The 19691-nt window shown below is 42.4% G+C and overlaps 1 protein-coding gene across 3 annotated transcripts in view; it reads right to left on the bottom strand.

Moving 5' to 3' along the window:
- Positions 1 to 19691, bottom strand: part of RIMBP2 (RIMS binding protein 2) — a 970948-nt gene that overhangs the window by 898642 nt on the left and 52615 nt on the right. For all 3 annotated transcript variants that reach the window (XM_056533442.1, XM_056533333.1, XM_056533398.1), the window contains one exon: positions 6956 to 7063. In XM_056533442.1, the coding sequence (XP_056389417.1) occupies positions 6956 to 7063 (108 nt within the window). The remainder of the gene's footprint in view (positions 1 to 6955; positions 7064 to 19691) is intronic.

Here is a 19691-nt window from a genome sequence, read left to right as displayed (position 1 = left end):
TACAAATTTGGGGGGGATTTTTATCCTTTTACCCCTTATGAAAAGGTAAAGTTAGGGGCTACACCAGCATGTTAGTGTAAAAAATGTAAAATGTTTACACTAACATGCTGGTGTTGCCCCATACTTTTCATTTTCACAAGAGGTAAAAGGAGAAAAAGATTTCTTCTGAGTGCGGAAATACCCCATATGTGGACGTAAAATGCTCTGCGGGCGCACAACAAGGCTCAGGAGTGAGAGTGCACCATGTACAATTGAGGCCTAAATTGGTGATTTGCACAGGGGTGTCTGATCTTTACAGCGGTTCTGACATGAAAGCGAAAAAAAAAACACCCACATGTGACCCCATTTTGGAAACTACACCCCTCACGGAACGTAACAAGGGGTATAATGAGCCTTAACAAAACACAGGTCTTTGACAAATTTTCATTAAATTTGGACAAGAAAATTAAAAAAAAAAAATTCCCCTGAAATGCTGGTGTTACCCCAAATTTTTCATTTTCACAAGGGGTAATAGGAAAAAGCCCCTCAAAATGTATAACCCCATTTCTTCTGAGAATATAAATACCCCATATGTGGATGTAAAGTGCTCTGCGGGCGAACTATTATGCTCAGAAGGGAAGGGGCGCCATTGGGCATTTTGAGAGAGAATTAGGCTGGAATTGAAGGCTGTGTGTGTGTTTACAAAGCCTCCATGGTGCCAGAACAGTGGACCCCCTCCACAAGTGACCCCATTTTGGAAACTACACCCCTCACAGAATGTAACAAGGGGTACAGTGAGCATTTACACCCCACAGGTGTCTGACAGATTTTTTGAACAGTCCATAAAAATGAAAAATGTAATTTTTCATTTGCACAGCCCCCTGTTCCAAAGATCTGTCAAATGCCAGTGGGGTGTAAATGCTCACTGCCCCTTATTAAATTCTGTGAGGGGTGTAGTTTCCAAAATAGTATGCCATGTGTTTTTTTTTTTTTACTGTTCTGGCATCATGCAGGCTTCCTAAATGCGACAAGCCCCCAAAAACTATTTCAGCAAAATTCGGTCTCGAAAAGCCCAATGTCGCTCCTTCCCTTCTGAGCCCTCTAGTGCACCCGCAGATCACTTTACATCCACATATGAGGTATTTCCTTACTCAGGAGAAAATACCCCACAAAATTTGTAACCCCATGTTTCTCATTACTCCTTGTGAAAATGAAAAGTTTGGGGTAACACCAGCATTTTAGTGTTAAAAATCAAATTTTACATTTTCACTTCCCACTTTAATGAAAGCCAATCACCTGTGGTGTGTTAAGGCTCACTGTACCCCTTGTTATGTTCCTTGAGGGGTGTAGTTTCCAAAATAGTAGGACATGTGTTTTTTTTTTTTTTTTTTTTTGCTGTTCTGGCACCATAGGGGCTTCCTAAATGCGACATGCCCTCCAAAAACAATTTCAGCAAAATTTGCTTTCCAAAAGCCAAATGTGACTCCTTCTCTTCTGAGCATTGTAGTTCGCCTGCAGAGCATTTTACACCCTAATATGGCATATTTCCATACTAAGAAGAGATGGGGTTACAAAGTTTGGGGGGCATTTTCTCCCATTACCATTTGTAAAAATTGTAAATTTGGGGGGGAAAACATTTTTTTTTTCATTTACATTAACGAAAAGTCTTCAAACACCTGTGGGGTGCTAAGGCTCACTGGACGCCTTGTTATGTGCCTTGAGGGGTGTAGTTTCCAAAATAGTATGCCATGTGTTTTTTTTGTTGTTGTTGTTGTTCTGGCACCATAGGGGCTTCCTAAATGTGACATGCCCCTCAAAAACCATTTCAGAAAAATTCACTCTCCAAAATCCCATTGTTCCTCTTTCCCTTCTGAGCCCTCTACTGCGCCCGCCGAACACTTGACATACACATATGAGGTATTTCCTTACTCAAGAGAAATTGAGTTACAAATTTTGGGGGGCTCTTTCTCCTATTACCCCTTATAAAAATTCAAAAACTGGGTCTACAAGAACATGCGAGTGTAAAAAAATGAAGGTTTAGAATTTTCTCCTTCACTTTGCTGCTATTCCTGTGAAACACCTAAAGGGTTAACAAACTTTCTGAATGTCATTTTGAATACTTTGAGGGGTGCAGTTTTTATAATGGGGTAATTTATGGGGTATTTCTAATATGAAGGCCCTTCAAATCCACTTCAAATCTGAACTGGTCCCTGAAAAATTCCGATTTTGAAAATCTTGTGGAAAATTGATGCTGAACTTTGAAGCCCTCTTATGTCTTTTAAAAGTAAAAACATGTCAACTTTATGATGCAAACATAAAGGAGACATATTGTATTTGTGAATCAAAATATAATTTATTTGGAATGTCTATTTTCCTTACAAGCAGAGAGCTTCAAAGTTAGAAAAATGCTAAATTTTAAATTTTTCATCAAATTTTGCAATTTTTCACCAAGAAATTATGCAAGTATCAACAAAAATTTACCACTAACATGAAGTAGAATATGTCACTAAAAAACAATCTCGGAATCAGAATGAAAAGTAAAAGCTTCCCAGAGTTATTAATGCTTAAAGGGACAGTGGTCAGAATTGCAAAAAATGCTCCTGTCCTTAGGGTTATAATGGGCTCCGTCCCCAAGGGGTTAAGGTGAAATTGGGCTGAGTCCTTAAGGGGTTAAAAGCAATTAGAAGGTTGATGCACGGCACCACTCACCACCTTGTAGATCGCTCTGCACTTGCAGGTAGTAGTGTTGCTCGCGAATATTCGCAATGCGAATTTTATTCGCGAATATTCGCGAATATAGCACTATATATTCGCAATTACGAATATTCGTGTTTTTTTTCACAGTACACATCAAAGTGATCATCCCTCTCTGCTTCCAGCTTGTGTGGTGTAAAGAAGGCTCTAATACTACTGTGTGAGACTGGCGTACGAATTTTCGCATATGCGAAAATTAGCATATGCAAATTGTTGTTTATGCTAATTTTTGCATATGGTAATTTTTGCATATGTGAATTTTTGCTTATGCGCATTTTCGCATATGCAAATTTGTGAATATGCGAATTTGGCGAATATATGACGAATATTCCTCCATATATTTGCAAAATATCACGAATTTGAATATGGCCTATGCCGCTCAACACTAGCAGGTAGGCACGAAGCTGTGTCCGGCCGCCGGTTAGTGGATTTGATGCAGTCAGAGTACTGGAAGTCCCAGAATGTCCTGATACGGTTGGCCTGTGAGTGCACATCAGGATCATCAGTCGCTGCGCATAGATGGACGGGCTGGCTGCTGTTGGCACAGAGCAATGCCCGACCTGCATGTATACAGTTGTAGCAGGTACAGCAGGTAAAAGGCAAGCTGGCAGATAATGTACAGACTGGCATGGACCTGCGTCTGGCCTATGGGAATTAGGATGATGGTAGTAGATAAAAGTATGATAGTCTGTAATAGCGTCCTCGTGTCGGCAGTAAGGTGCGTGGTTGAGTGGTACCAAATTGAGGGGGTAACCCCGCTTCCAAATTATAGTTGAAGCAAGAGTCATAAGAGGTGGTGGTTATGTAAAGGTAAAACAGGCTAGGCATGTTTCAAGGCCACGGGCCTTTTCTTCCATAGCTTAATAGAGAACCATTTCTGTTTTATTCCATTTAACACTTATTTATTATAGGCTGCTTTTACACTATAAAGTTCTTCCGTTTTAAAGAGCCGTTATAATGTTCCGTTATGAAAACCCTTAAAAACGGACGTTAAAAAATCCCATACGAGCATCACAAAATCCCATTAAAGTCTATGTGATTTTTACATTATTCGTTTTAATCCGTCATAGCCCGTTATTAATAACGGACATTATTTTGTGACGGGAGAAAAATAGTGCATGTACCCTTTTTTCTTCGGTCACAAATAACGTCTGTTATTAATAACGGGCTATGAAGGGGTTAAAATGAATCATGTAAAAACCCCATAGACTTTAATGGAATTTTGTAACGCCTGTATGGGATTTTGCAATGGCCGTTTAATGACCGTTTTTAAGGGATTTCCTAACAGAACATTATAACGGCTCTTTAAAACGGAAGAACTTTATAGTGTGAAAGCAGCCTAACTACTTTCATAGCACGGGCCCAGCTTGGATAGTTTCGGATTACCATTTTATTTTATATATACCGTATTTATCGGTGTATACCACGCACCGGCCGATAACACGCACCCTCATTTTACCAAGGATATTTGGGTAAAAAAAGTTTTTTACCCAAATATCCTTGGTAAAATGAGGGTGCGTGTGTCTGCATGTGTATACCCCGATACACTATTTCTGACCCCGCAGAAGCCCCCAGGAAAGGCAGGGGGAGAGAGGCCATCGCTTCCCGCTTCTCTCTCCCTGCCTTTCCTGGGGTCTAGAGCCCTTCTGCCGCTGCTTCTCTCCCCTGGCTATCGGTGCCGCTGCCCCATTGCCTCCCCCATCCCCGGTTTTATAATTACCTGTTGCCGGGGTCGGGTCCGCGCTGCTTCAGGCTCCGGTCCGCGGTGCTTCTGGCTCCAGTGTGGCGTCTATGCGTCGTTGCTATGCGTTGCTACGCAATGACGAGTGACGTCGCATCACTCATCATTGCGCCTCGCAGCGCATAGCAATGACGCATAGACGCCACACCGGAGCCAGAAGCACCGCGGACCGGAGCCAGAAGCAGTGCGGACCCGACCCTGGCAACAGGTAATTATAAAACCGGGGATGGGGGAGGCAATGGGGCAGCGGTGCCGATCGCCAGGGGGAGAGAAGCGGCGGCAGCAGGGCTCTAGACCCCAGGAAAGGCAGGGGGAGAGAAGCGGGCAGCGACAACCTCTCTCCCCCTGCCTTTCCTGGGGGCTTCTGCGGGGTCAGAAAAAACGGGGGGGATGGGGGAGGTAATGGGGCAGCGGCGCCGGCAGTCTCTGGACCCCAGGATAGGCAGGGGCAGAAAAGCCGGCAGCGACGGCAGGTCTCTGGACCTGCAAAACTGCTGCAGTTCATTGATTTAAAATGCCCTCTTTAAATCATTGAACTGCAGCGGCTTATCTGCGTATAACACGCAGATAGACTTTAGGCTAAAAATTTTAGCCTAAAAAATGCATATTATACGCCGATAAATACGGTAATAAATATTGCAAGCAAGAGTTTCAGTAGTCCAGCTCACTCCCTCAGCCCGTCGCACCAGGAACGGCGTGTGCAGCACCGACTGAAGACAACGTACAAAGGCAAGGTGTCCAGTGCGAGTATCAGAAAACATGATCTTTAATTCCAATAAAAGCTACAAAGACCAGGAGAACATGACAAGGGTGACGCGTTTCGGTCCTAAGACTGGATCTTAGTCATACACAAACATAATATGAGTACAAACCTTAAATAGATGGAATTAAAGATCCTGTTTTCTGATACTCGCGCTGGACACCTTGCCTTGGTAATAAATATTGTACACTTAATCAGCCATATCTCAGGTCCAGAATACTGACTTACAACGTTTTACTGTGACAGTCACACTGGATATCATCCTTTTCTCTCCATTTATCTATTTATTTATCCATTTTTCACTCTTCACAATCCTTTGAGGACTGGTTTACTATTTTTTATTAAATTTCAGTTACTTATCCACTTCAACACATTTTCCTCCTACCCAAGCATTTTCATTTTATGTACCAATAAATACCAATATTTTTATCAAAATACTCCAAAATAGTATCTCCTAGAAAACTCTCAAACAATTTACATACAACGGAGGTTAAACTAACAGGCCTATAATTCCCGGGGTCACTTTTTGACCCCTTTTTAAATACTGGCACCACATTTGTTATGCACCAGTCCTGGGGAACAGTCCCTGTCACTATAGAGTCCTTAAATATTAGAAATAGGGGTCTGTCTATTGCATTACTTACTATTTTGATTTTTTGTAGGCGGTACTGAACTTCTACCTGTGTTAGACAGGTGACCTGTACTGGGGAGTTTACCTTATCTCGCTGTATTTCACCTGGCATTTCATTTTCCTCTGTGAATACAGTGGAGAAGACTGTGTTTTGCATGATGAATAGTTGAATTAAATAGCATAGGGAATGATGAGGGGAGGATGAAATTGCACAGAGGGTGATGATGGGGGGATTGAAATGGCACAGGTGGTGATAAGAAGGATGAATAAAATGGAACAGGGGGTCATAAGGGGGGGATGAAATGGACAAGGCTTGATGAAAGGGGAATGAAATGGCACAAGGGCAGTGATGAAGAAGGGGGAATGAAATGGCACAGGGGTGATAAGGGGGGAATAAAATGGCACAAGGGGTGATAAGGGGAGATTTATGGAACAGGGGGTAATAGGGGGTAATGAAATGACACAGGAGGTGATGAATTGGGGAATGAAATTGCATGGAGGAGGATGATATTGCACAGGGTGTGCTAAAGAGGGGAATGAAATGGTACAGGGTATGATATGGGGGAATGAAATGGCACATGGGTGATAAGAGGGATGATGAAGTGGCAAAGGAGCTGATGAAGGGGGGTGATGAAATGGCACAGGTGGGTAGCAGCCACATTTGAAATACTGATCCTGCTGCTTAAGATATACTATATCTAGTCTAGTATTGTGGCACTGTGGAACTCCCTTACTTTTGGCACTCCCCCAGGGCAATGTAGGATGCACAATGTGATACGTGCAAATGGCAGTACAGCGAGAAAAGTGTCATAAAACTATGCATGTTAATTTTACATTGCGCTACCTCAATTTGTGTACGTTGCTCCAGAGTATTGCTTTGCACCTTTAACATTTTTTAGCATAGGTATCTTGTTATTAGCAGTAGTGGCACCTGCATTTTTTCTCTGTGCCTCGTGTCTACAAAGGGTATCATAAACATGAAAAGTTTGTAAAACCTTTGCTCTAATAGATACTGCTGGAATTTAGCTGTCTTTTACATTTCTAATTCATTACTAGCACCCATGAAAAAAAAGGATCAACAGCCGCTTACCTTGCTCTTTGTAACTTTGGCTGCATTGGTCTTTTCAGAGACCTTGCTGTTAGTCTTCTGGTTTGGTTGCTTTGCAGTACTTGCTACTTTACTGCTGGCAGGTTTTTGCTGTGGAAAGTAATGAAATAATAAATAACATTAATTGTATGCAATATAGCAGTGCACATTTGAAGGATTGAAGAATTTATCATGACAGTGCTCTATAGACAATAAACAAAGCCCCCTACTTTCACTGTTAGGAACATTTTCCCCCTGTTCTGGAAAACAGTGGGGGTCTCAGTGGTCTCACTCCACTGATCACCTAGATATTCCATATCCTATGTGGAAATACCCCTTTGATTTTTTTTTTTCTTTTTACTGTGACATTACTTTGTGCATTATCCTTGTGCTTTACAGAAAGACACATGGCACACAGTGGACACCAAAACAGTTTTAAGATTTCAGGCAACATTTACAAAATTTATATCATCAGTGTTACAAGCTGCCTCACATATCAAGGCAACTTTCTATTGTTTACTCCTGTAGTTGAAATCTACGTCAGCTTGGAGCTGGTATAGATTTCAGTTTAAAAACGGAGTATACATTATTTAGTGCCATAAATGTAGACAGTCAGAGAGACAGACAAAGACAGACTTACATGAATAGATTGAGATTAAGAAGTTTTTAATAATCAGATACCTTTTTCATGTCAACATGCAGACTGAAGGTTTATAAAGAGCAGAAAATAATTGCAGGAAGGAATTTAATGCATTTGCATTGGGCTGGATAATTGTGAATTATTCCTTCCATATGTATAACAGTATGGGTGCAGTCTATTCAGTAAACTGAATGACTAGTAAACTTTACTTCATATTTTACACATAGACTACCCATTTGTTTGTCACTTTTCTTAGAAACAGCATGGGATAAAATTTCCCTACAAAAGCATTAAATCTCTTCCATATTTAAGCCTGCATTTCCTCGTTCACTTCCGCTGTGTTGTTCTTTGGCTTCATCATCATTAATTTATCCACATTGTCTCTGCACAGACACTGCCAAGAGTAGCTAATTGTACTAATCACTTTGTTAGCGTTGCCCAAGCAAAGCTAGCTCACAAGTCACTGACATTTTCATATTCTACCTATCAATTGAGTGGGCCAAATGTTTTATACTATGTGATACTTTTCTGGTGTTATTACAGTCAGGGAGATTTATCATTGTTGCCTTTGGTAAGTGAGTTTTAAAGTCATTTATTTTTTTTGCTTATCATACATCTTCCGTTTACTCCTGTGACATCCCCGGTTCTTGAACATGTCTGCAACTTTGTCTATTTGTTTTCTTATTATTTTCTCATTGTAACTTTAAGTTTTTCTTTCCTATGTTTTCCTCATCTGGATCATATGCTATACATATATTTTGTGCTTCAATTATTTATGCATTTTTTATATCTATGTGCAAGGGGTTAACTCCTGCCGGTCACATGGTCTGTGATCGACCGGAGTTGCTCCCCACCTATATAAACCCACATGTACTATGCAAAAATTGTATGACTAAGAGTGCATTCAGCGCTTGAAACGCGTTACTTGTATCCTCCTTGTCTTTTGGATTAAAATCTTTTTATCTGCACGAGCTGGATCCATCTCTCTTTGTTCCTCTGATTAGCTGGTGCCGTACTGCACCTGGATCCGTGCTCTGCTGTCCGAGGCGGGGTGAGCTGGTCTTCATCTTACCTATACTATCAAGGTAGGTTGATAATTTTGGCGCACATAGGACAAAAAACATTTAATCACTTCAGGACACCATTTTGTATGATTCCTCCTCTCCTATGTGACTTTTTGCACAAAAAGTCGCAGTTGCAACTTTTTTATTTTAAGAGATCTTTTACTGCTGACCAAGTTAAGATTCCAACTTAAATGTTTGAAAGAAGTCATAAAAGTGCTCCAAGAGGCACTTTGACTATTGTCCTCCAAAGGGAATGAGCGTCCTACCTCCAAGAGGTAGCCGTAGACCTAGTGGAATGGGCTTTGGTAAATTCCCTGGACAAGTAAGGAGTTTTTATACAGTCAGTAATCCATTTGGAGGTAGTTGGCATAGATGCTGTCTTTCCTCAGTTTTTTTTCCTGGTAGACAATAAATAGGTTTTTATCCTTTCTAAATGTCCTGGTTCTATTGATGTTGGTATTTAGACATTTTACAACATCTAGATTACTAAAGTTGTTGCCTTCTTCTTCTTCTGCATTAGGAGCATATTGAGGAATGTACATATAACTTGAATTACGTTGGAGAACTAGGGGAATTTTGGAAGGAATAAATCTTAAAACAACCTTACCAGGAAGGAAAGACAGATAGGGCTATTCAGTAGAAAAAGCATGTAATTCCCCTACTCATTTAGCCTCCCCTACAAAAAAAACTGTCTTCAGGAAGAGATATTTCAGTGATATATCCTCTAAGGGTTTGAAATGTTGCTCTTATAGTTGTTTAAAAACTAGCAAGAGATTCTATGGGGCTATGGGTTGAACTCTTCTTGGCCTCAGTCTACACAGCGCTTTAAGTCCTTGACTTCCTGGATTTGGAGAAGCTTTAATTGATGAAAAGCTAACACAGCTGTGAAATGGAAATGTATTATATTAACCCCTGGCTCCTTGGTACTTAAGAACCCAGGGCATACCTGTACACCCGTGTGAATTGCCGGTGATTTGTGGCGATTCCAAATCAATCGGGTCTTTTGTGACTGAGTGACCCTAAAAAAAGGGTAAATGGGGCTGTCCGAGACAGCCCCATTCACCCTTACCCAGCAAGAGTGAGGTGGCACCTGTGCCACCTCACGATCACGTGATTGATCGGTCGGAACGACCGACCAACCACTGCCCTTCCGGGCGGTGATCTGGGCGGCGATCGGGGCCGGCGCGGGTCTCCTACGTCTCCCTGGCCAGAAGGGGGTCCTCTCAGGAGCGGCAGTGGCGGTCCCGGCGGCCGAAGTGGTGGCAGCAGCGGCGGCAGTCCTGGTGGCAGGACACAGCAGGAGGTGAGGCCTGTTCACCTCCTGCTGTTGCTTAGCAACAACTCTCAGCATGCACAGCCAAATGGCATGCTGGGAGTTGTAGTTTTGCAACAGCTGGAGATACAACTACATCTCCCAGCATGCCCTTTGTAGTCTGTGCATGCTGGGGGTTGTAGCTATGCAACAGCTGGAGGCACATTTTTTCTATGAAAAAGTGTGTATCCAGCTGTTGCATAACAGACTACACAGTCCCCCCCAAAAACGGAGCCTCCAGCTGTTGAAAAACAACAACTCCCAGTATTGCTGGACAGCCACTGTGAGTTTTGCAACAGCTGGAGACACCCTGTTTTGAAAAAAAACACTGCCGTAGGGTATTTTGGTGGCGGATGCGAATCCCCAAAATAGGTCTCAAATGCGCATGACGCTCTCTCGCTTTGGAGCCCTGTCGTATTTCAAGGCAACAGTTTAGTGCCGCAAAAGGGGTATTTCCATACTCGGGGGAAAAAGGAAAAAAAGCCCCCCAAAATTTGTACCCCCATTTCTTCTGAGCAAGAGCATACCCCATATGTGGATGTAAAGTGCTCTGTGGGCGAACTACAATGCTCAGAAGAGAAGGAGCGCCATTGGGCTTTTGTAGAGAGAATGTGACTGAAATTGAAGGCCATGTGTGTTTACAAAGCCCCGATAGTGCCAGAACAATGGACCCGCCCCCCCCCACATGTGACCCAATTTTGGAAACTGCACCCCTCACAGAATTTAATAAGGTGTGCAGTGAGCATTTACACCCCACAGGTGTCTTAAAAAATTACACCCCACAGGTGTCTTAAAAAATTAAATTTTTCATTTGCTCAGCCCACTGTTCCAAAGATCTGTCAAACACCAGTGGGGTGTAAATGCTCACTACACCCCTTATTAAATTCTGTGAGGGGTGTAGTTTCATAAATTCAGTCACATTCAGTTCACTGTTCTGGCACCACGGGGGGCTTTATAAATGCACATGGCCCCCCGACTTCTATTCCAACCAAATTCTCTCTCCAAAAGCTCAATGGCGCTCCTTCTCTTCTGAGCATTGTAGTTAGCTTCTTCTAGTTTGTGAGGCTTCTTCTCCTACTATCCCTTGTGAAAATGAAAAATTTGGGGTAACACCAGCATTTTTGTGAAAAAAAATCTAATTTTTCATTTTTACGTCCAACTTTTAGCGGAAATTTGTCAAACACCTGTAAGGCGTTAAGACTCACTGTACCCCTTGTTACGTTCCTTGAGGGGCATAGTTTCCAAAATAGTATGCCATGTGTTTTTAAATTTTTTTGTTGTTCTGGCACCATAAGGGCTTCCTAAATGCGACAGGCCCCCCAAAAACCATTTCAGCAAAATTTGCTTTCCAAAAGCCAAATGTGACTTCTTCTCTTCTGAGCATTGTAGTGCCCCCGCAGTGCACTTGATGTTCACACGTGGGTTACAAATTTTGGGGGCATTTTCTCCTATTATCCCTTGTAAAAATGTAAAATTTTGGGGAAAACCAGCATTTAAGTGGAAAAAATAATTAATTTACACATCTGACTTTAACGAAAAGTCGTCAAACACCTGTGGGATATTAAGGCTCACTGTACCCCTTGTTAAGTTCCTTGAGGGGTATAGTTCCCAAATTAGTATGCCATGTTGGGGTTTATTTGCTGTTCTGGCACCATAGGGGCTTCCTAAATGGGACATGCTCCCCAAAAACCCTTTCAGAAAAACTCACTCTCCAAAATCCCATTGTCGCTCCTTCCCTTCTGAGACCTCTACAGCGCCCGCCGAACACTTTACATCCACTTTATTTCCTTACTCGAGAGAAATTGGTTTACAAATTTTGGGGGGCTTTTTCTCCTTTTACCCCTTGTAAAATTTCAAAAACTGGGTCTACAAGAACATGCAAGTGTAAAAAATAAAGATTTAGAATTTTCTCCTTCACTTTGCTGCTATGCCTGTGAAACACCTAAAGGGTTAACGCACATTCTAAATGTCATTTTGAATACTTTTAGGGGTGCAGTGTTTATAATGGGGTCATTTGTGGGGTATTTCTAACATAAAGGCCCTTCAAATCCACTTCAAAACTGAACTGGTCCCTGAAAAATTCTGATTTAGAAAATGTTGGAAAATTGCTGCTGAACTTTGAAGCCCTCTGATGTCTTCCAAAAGTAAAAACAACTTTATGATGAAAATATAAAGTAGACATATTGTATATGTGAATCAATATATATTTGATTTGTTATGTCTATTTTCCTTATAAGCAGAGGGTTTCAAATAAAAATAAAAAAAAATTTTCATCAAATTTTGGAATTTTTCACCAAGAAATGATGCAAGTATTGACAAAAATTTACCACTGACATAATGTAAAATATGTCACAAAAAAACAATCTCGGAATCAGAATGAAAAGTAAAAGCATCCCAGAGTTATTAATGCTTAAAGTGGTCAGATATGCAAAAAATGCCGGATCCTTAAGGTGAAAATGGGCTGGGTCCTTATGGGGTTAACCCCTTAAGGACTTAGGACGTAGGAGTACGTCCTAAGTCCGGTCCCTGTCTATAACATGGGGTCCCGGTGGGACCCTGCATCATAGCGGGATGGTCCTGGCGCCTATTCACAGTTGGGACCCGCGGCTAATAGCACGCGGCCACGATCGTTCGGCCACGCGCTATTAACCCTTCCGATGCGGCGCTCAAAGCTGAGCGCCGCATCGAAAGTGAAACTAAATGCTACCCGGCTGCTCAGTTGGGCTGATCGGGGTCAACGCGATAAAATCGCGAGGCCCCGATCAGCTACCCGGAGTGAAGAAGGTCTCTTACCTTCTCTGGTGGTGTCCGGGCTCCGATTGATTACTCCCAGCCTGAGTTACACCGATTTCACTGATTGTTGCCATGAAACGGCAAGGCAGCAGTCTGTGAATGAAATCAGCCATTGCAAGCTGATAGGTCTCTATGGCACCTATCAGCTTGCAAAATAAAAAGTGTTAAAAAAAGTTAACCCTTTCAGGTATTCCCTTCTGAATTAAAAGTTTGAATCAACCGGCATTTCCTAGTAACAAAATAAAACAGTGTAAATAAAAATACACATATGTGGAATCACCGCGTGTGGAAATGTCTGAATTATAAAAATATACCACTTTTTACACCGCACGTTCAATGGCGTACGCGCAAAAAAATTCCAAAGTCCAAAATAACGCATTTTTGATCACTTTTTATACCACAAAAAAGTGAATAAAAAGTGATCAAAAAGTCTGATTAGAACAAGAATGGTACCGCTAAAAGCTTCAGATTATGGCAAAATAAATGAGCCCTCATAGCCCCCTGAACGCAGAAAAATAAAAAAGTTATAGGGCTCATAAAATGACAATTTTAAACGTAAACATTTTCCTGCATGTATTTATGATTTTTTTCTTAAGTAATGCACAATCATTTTAACCGTATGGACCTACAGAATAAAGATAAGGTGTCACTTTTACCGAAAAAGGCCCCCAAAATTTACAAAATGGCATTTTTTCTTCAAGTTTGTCGCACAATTAATTTTTTTTCCATTTTGCCATTGATTTTTCGGTAAAATTACTAATGTCACTGTAAAGAAGAATTGGTGGCGAAAAAAATAATACCAGATTTTTAATACAGATTTTTAGGTGTAAAATTGAAAGGGTTATGATTTTTTAAAGGCAAGGAGGAAAAAACGAAAATGCAAAAACGTGAAATCGCTCAGTTTAAGTGACAATCCCTTGTCAGAACCATCCTGTAAAAATTCTAGGATTTAGGGCATTAAAGGTAAATCAGAATTAACACTTTTATGTACTAGGAATGAAAAACCCTTTTCAACCTGGCGTAATTCTTATTTGTAGATACACTCCTGGAGTGAGCTAGCGTGTCTAGAACCCTGAAACATTTAGCTTTTTATACGGACAAACTAACCTCCAGGCTGATAGATTGAACACTATCAAATTGTGGCACAGTTGAGTCCCCTGTGACACCAGATCGCACTGTAGAGAAAACGTCCAGAATATCCCTCGACTAACTGTCATGAGTAGTGAGAACCAGGAATGATCACTACTACCAAGGTCTGTTCTTTTTTTGACCTTTATTAATTCCCATGGTATCATAAAAGTTGGTGGGGAGATGCAGGCTAGACTGAATTTCCAAGGTATTGACATAGGGGGAGATCTATCAAAGCCTGTGCAAAGGAAAATTTACCCAGTTACCCATAGCAACCAATCAGATTACTTCTTTCATTTTGCAGAGGCCTTGTAAAAAATGAAAGAGGCGAGCGGATTTGTTGCTATGGGCAACTTTTCTTCTGGACAGGTTTTGATAAATCTCCCGCATAGTGTCCACCACTATTGGATGGTCCACTGAATAAAGTCAGTGATGAATCTCTAGTTTGGTGTTCAGACTGGTGGCTTTCAAATATATCTCTGGCAATTTCCACTATCTGTTGGAGCCAGGGCTGGACTGGAACAAAAAATAGGCCCGGGCATTTTAGACTAAGCAGCCTATTTCGATCATGGGTGTGACTATGTGAAGGCAGAGCCACAAAGAGGTGGGTTCAGTCATAATTGGGTATAATAGGATACATAACACGAAAAGAAATTACATAGATAAATAAACCCTAATTGACCCCCATTTGCGAGGGTCGGGGTTTATGTTTAAAGTTCCATGCAAGTCTATGGGAAATGTATGTTCCAGCATAACTTCCAAATGGCTGGAGATATTTTGATGAAACCTAGTACACGTTACTTTTATGTCAAATAAAATATATGATAGTTAAACGGGATATGAGGACAGGATATGAGGTAGGGATATGAGGTAGGATGGAGATATATATATATATATATATATATATATATATATATATATATATATATATACCGTGTTTCCGTGAAAATAAGACACTGTCTTATATTTATTTTTCCTCAAGATGACACACTATGGCTTATTTTCAGGGGATGTCTTATTTTAAGGTTAGATTTTCTTATGGATGGCATAAGGAAAGGTAATCTATTGTACGTCAACATCACAGGATTGTGTCAAATACAGTATTTATCGGCGTATAACACGCACTGGTGTATAACATGCACCCCCATTATAACAGGGAAATTTAAGTAAAAAAAAATTTAATGTCAAATAAAGGACTTGGACTAAATGCCACATCATCTCCCCAACTTCGTTTTCTTCTGCACCTCAGTTTGGTCCCGTCCCCTCCAGTGCCACATCATTCCTTCCCTTTTATTAACTAAAATAGAAAATAGACAGCGCTCCGTGGTGTGATATCGATGGTGTACAATTTAGGCTCGAGGTAAAAGAGCGCTTACCGCAACTGGTTACACTCAGCCAAGGGCAACAATGGATACAGGCATCGATAGTAAGGCGTCTGCATCTACTCCACGTCTGATAAATTACAGCAAAAACAGGAACTCCAATGTGGTGACGGGATTGAGAGCGCAGGACAACCAGGTAAAACTAAATGAGGTTTATTCACCCATGATGCAATGCGTTTCACAGATGAGTATGCCTGATGAAGCAGTCTATCTGTGAAACGCATTGCATCATGGGTGAATAAACCTCATTTCGTTTTACCTGGTTGTCCTGCGCTCTCAATCCCGTCACCACATTGGAGTTCCTGTTTTCCCTTTTATCAGTCCCTGTGCCACATTTACCCCTCTCATCGCCACCCCCTATGTCTCATCATTTCTCCCTGTCATAGACCACCACTAGCCTTACAGACATTAAACATTTAGTGCCTCCCCCCACCATAATTTCCACCTGTCTCATCATCCCCCTCATCATTTCCCCCTGTCTCATCATCCCCCCACCCTGTCTCATCATTCCCCCCTCATCATTTCCCCCTGTCTCATCATGCCCCCCCATCACTCCCCCCTCATTATTTCCCCGTCTCATCATCCCCCACCCCGTTCCATCATGTCCCCCATCATTCCCCCCCTCATCATTTCCCTGTCTCATCATCCCCCACCCTGTCTCATCATGTCCCCCATCATTCCCCCCTCATCATCCCCCACCCTGTCTCATCATCCCCCACCCTGTCTCATCATGTCCCCCATCATTCCCCCCTCATCATCCCCCACCGTCTCATCATCCCCCCAACCTGTCTCATCATCCCCCATCATTTCCCCCCTCATCATTTCCCCCTGTCTCATCATCCCCCACCTTGTCTCATCATGTCCCCCCCTCATCATTTCCCCCTGTCTCATCATCCCCCACCCTGTCTCATCATGTCCCCCATCATTCCCCCCTCATCATCCACCACCCTGTCTCATCATCCGCCACCCTGTCTCATCATGTCCCCCAACATTCCCCCCCCCCTCATCATCCCCCCATCATGTTCCTCCTACTATGCTATTCTTCCCCTCCCTCATCATTCCCCCTTTTCCCTGCTTTTCATAGTTTTTTTTTATTTTCCTTACCTGGCTGCGCTTTGACAGGTCAAAGTGACGTCCTCTCCCGACTCCTCTGCGCGGCATCAAGGATGTCACTTTTCGGCGGCGACTAAGGCAAATGAAAAGTAACGTCACTGATGCCGGGAGAGGACGTCACTCATCTGCTTCACTGACCCAGCCCGCCTGATCTGACCTGCCTAAGCGCAGCCAAGTAAGGAAAATAAAAAAACTATAAAAAGCAGGGAAAAGGGGGAATGATGAGGGAGGGGGGGAGGTAGGGAAAATTTAAATTAAAACTCTCACTTGTTTTCTGACGCACTATCCACAGGTACTGGTGGATAGTGATGGGAGACGCTGATTAAAAGGTAGGGCAGATCCGGACAAGGAAGGGCTCATTTTAATCAGCGTCTCCCGCACTATCCACTAGTACCTGTGGATAGTGCGGGAGAAAACAAGTGAGAGTTTTAATTTAAATTTATATATATCCTCTAAGGGTTTGAAATGTTGCTCTTATAGTTGTTTAAAAACTAGCAAGAGATTCTATGGGGCTATGGGTTGAACTCTTCTTGGCCTCAGTCTACACAGCGCTTTAAGTCCTTGACTTCCTGGATTTGGAGAAGCTTTAATTGATGAAAAGCTAACACAGCTGTGAAATGGAAATGTATTATATTAACCCCTGGCTCCTTGGTACTTAAGAACCCAGGGCATACCTGTACACCCGTGTGAATTGCCGGTGATTTGTGGCGATTCCAAATCAATCGGGTCTTTTGTGACTGAGTGACCCTAAAAAAAGGGTAAATGGGGCTGTCCGAGACAGCCCCATTCACCCTTACCCAGCAAGAGTGAGGTGGCACCTGTGCCACCTCACGATCACGTGATTGATCGGTCGGAACGACCGACCAACCACTGCCCTTCCGGGCGGTGATCTGGGCGGCGATCGGGGCCGGCGCGGGTCTCCTACGTCTCCCTGGCCAGAAGGGGGTCCTCTCAGGAGCGGCAGTGGCGGTCCCGGCGGCCGAAGTGGTGGCAGCAGCGGCGGCAGTCCTGGTGGCAGGACACAGCAGGAGGTGAGGCCTGTTCACCTCCTGCTGTTGCTTAGCAACAACTCTCAGCATGCACAGCCAAATGGCATGCTGGGAGTTGTAGTTTTGCAACAGCTGGAGATACAACTACATCTCCCAGCATGCCCTTTGTAGTCTGTGCATGCTGGGGGTTGTAGCTATGCAACAGCTGGAGGCACATTTTTTCTATGAAAAAGTGTGTATCCAGCTGTTGCATAACAGACTACACAGTCCCCCCCCAAAAACGGAGCCTCCAGCTGTTGAAAAACAACAACTCCCAGTATTGCTGGACAGCCACTGTGAGTTTTGCAACAGCTGGAGACACCCTGTTTTGAAAAAAAACACTGCCGTAGGGTATTTTGGTGGCGGATGCGAATCCCCAAAATAGGTCTCAAATGCGCATGACGCTCTCTCGCTTTGGAGCCCTGTCGTATTTCAAGGCAACAGTTTAGTGCCGCAAAAGGGGTATTTCCATACTCGGGGGAAAAAGGAAAAAAAGCCCCCCAAAATTTGTACCCCCATTTCTTCTGAGCAAGAGCATACCCCATATGTGGATGTAAAGTGCTCTGTGGGCGAACTACAATGCTCAGAAGAGAAGGAGCGCCATTGGGCTTTTGTAGAGAGAATGTGACTGAAATTGAAGGCCATGTGTGTTTACAAAGCCCCGATAGTGCCAGAACAATGGACCCGCCCCCCCCCCCACATGTGACCCAATTTTGGAAACTGCACCCCTCACAGAATTTAATAAGGTGTGCAGTGAGCATTTACACCCCACAGGTGTCTTAAAAAATTACACCCCACAGGTGTCTTAAAAAATTAAATTTTTCATTTGCTCAGCCCACTGTTCCAAAGATCTGTCAAACACCAGTGGGGTGTAAATGCTCACTACACCCCTTATTAAATTCTGTGAGGGGTGTAGTTTCATAAATTCAGTCACATTCAGTTCACTGTTCTGGCACCACGGGGGGCTTTATAAATGCACATGGCCCCCCGACTTCTATTCCAACCAAATTCTCTCTCCAAAAGCTCAATGGCGCTCCTTCTCTTCTGAGCATTGTAGTTAGCTTCTTCTAGTTTGTGAGGCTTCTTCTCCTACTATCCCTTGTGAAAATGAAAAATTTGGGGTAACACCAGCATTTTTGTGAAAAAAAATCTAATTTTTCATTTTTACGTCCAACTTTTAGCGGAAATTTGTCAAACACCTGTAAGGCGTTAAGACTCACTGTACCCCTTGTTACGTTCCTTGAGGGGCATAGTTTCCAAAATAGTATGCCATGTGTTTTTAAATTTTTTTGTTGTTCTGGCACCATAAGGGCTTCCTAAATGCGACAGGCCCCCCAAAAACCATTTCAGCAAAATTTGCTTTCCAAAAGCCAAATGTGACTTCTTCTCTTCTGAGCATTGTAGTGCCCCCGCAGTGTACTTGATGTTCACACATGGGTTACAAATTTTGGGGGCATTTTCTCCTATTATCCCTTGTAAAAATGTAAAATTTTGGGGAAAACCAGCATTTAAGTGGAAAAAATAATTAATTTACACATCTGACTTTAACGAAAAGTCGTCAAACACCTGTGGGATATTAAGGCTCACTGTACCCCTTGTTAAGTTCCTTGAGGGGTATAGTTCCCAAATTAGTATGCCATGTTGGGGTTTATTTGCTGTTCTGGCACCATAGGGGCTTCCTAAATGGGACATGCTCCCCAAAAACCCTTTCAGAAAAACTCACTCTCCAAAATCCCATTGTCGCTCCTTCCCTTCTGAGACCTCTACAGCGCCCGCCGAACACTTTACATCCACTTTATTTCCTTACTCGAGAGAAATTGGTTTACAAATTTTGGGGGGCTTTTTCTCCTTTTACCCCTTGTAAAATTTCAAAAACTGGGTCTACAAGAACATGCAAGTGTAAAAAATAAAGATTTAGAATTTTCTCCTTCACTTTGCTGCTATGCCTGTGAAACACCTAAAGGGTTAACGCACATTCTAAATGTCATTTTGAATACTTTTAGGGGTGCAGTGTTTATAATGGGGTCATTTGTGGGGTATTTCTAACATAAAGGCCCTTCAAATCCACTTCAAAACTGAACTGGTCCCTGAAAAATTCTGATTTAGAAAATGTTGGAAAATTGCTGCTGAACTTTGAAGCCCTCTGATGTCTTCCAAAAGTAAAAACAACTTTATGATGAAAATATAAAGTAGACATATTGTATATGTGAATCAATATATATTTGATTTGTTATGTCTATTTTCCTTATAAGCAGAGGGTTTCAAATAAAAATAAAAAA

Source organism: Hyla sarda, chromosome 1 (genome assembly GCF_029499605.1).
Source record: "Hyla sarda isolate aHylSar1 chromosome 1, aHylSar1.hap1, whole genome shotgun sequence".
Taxonomy (NCBI): Eukaryota; Metazoa; Chordata; class Amphibia; order Anura; family Hylidae; genus Hyla; species Hyla sarda.
This window is presented reverse-complemented; position numbering and strand designations above follow the sequence as displayed.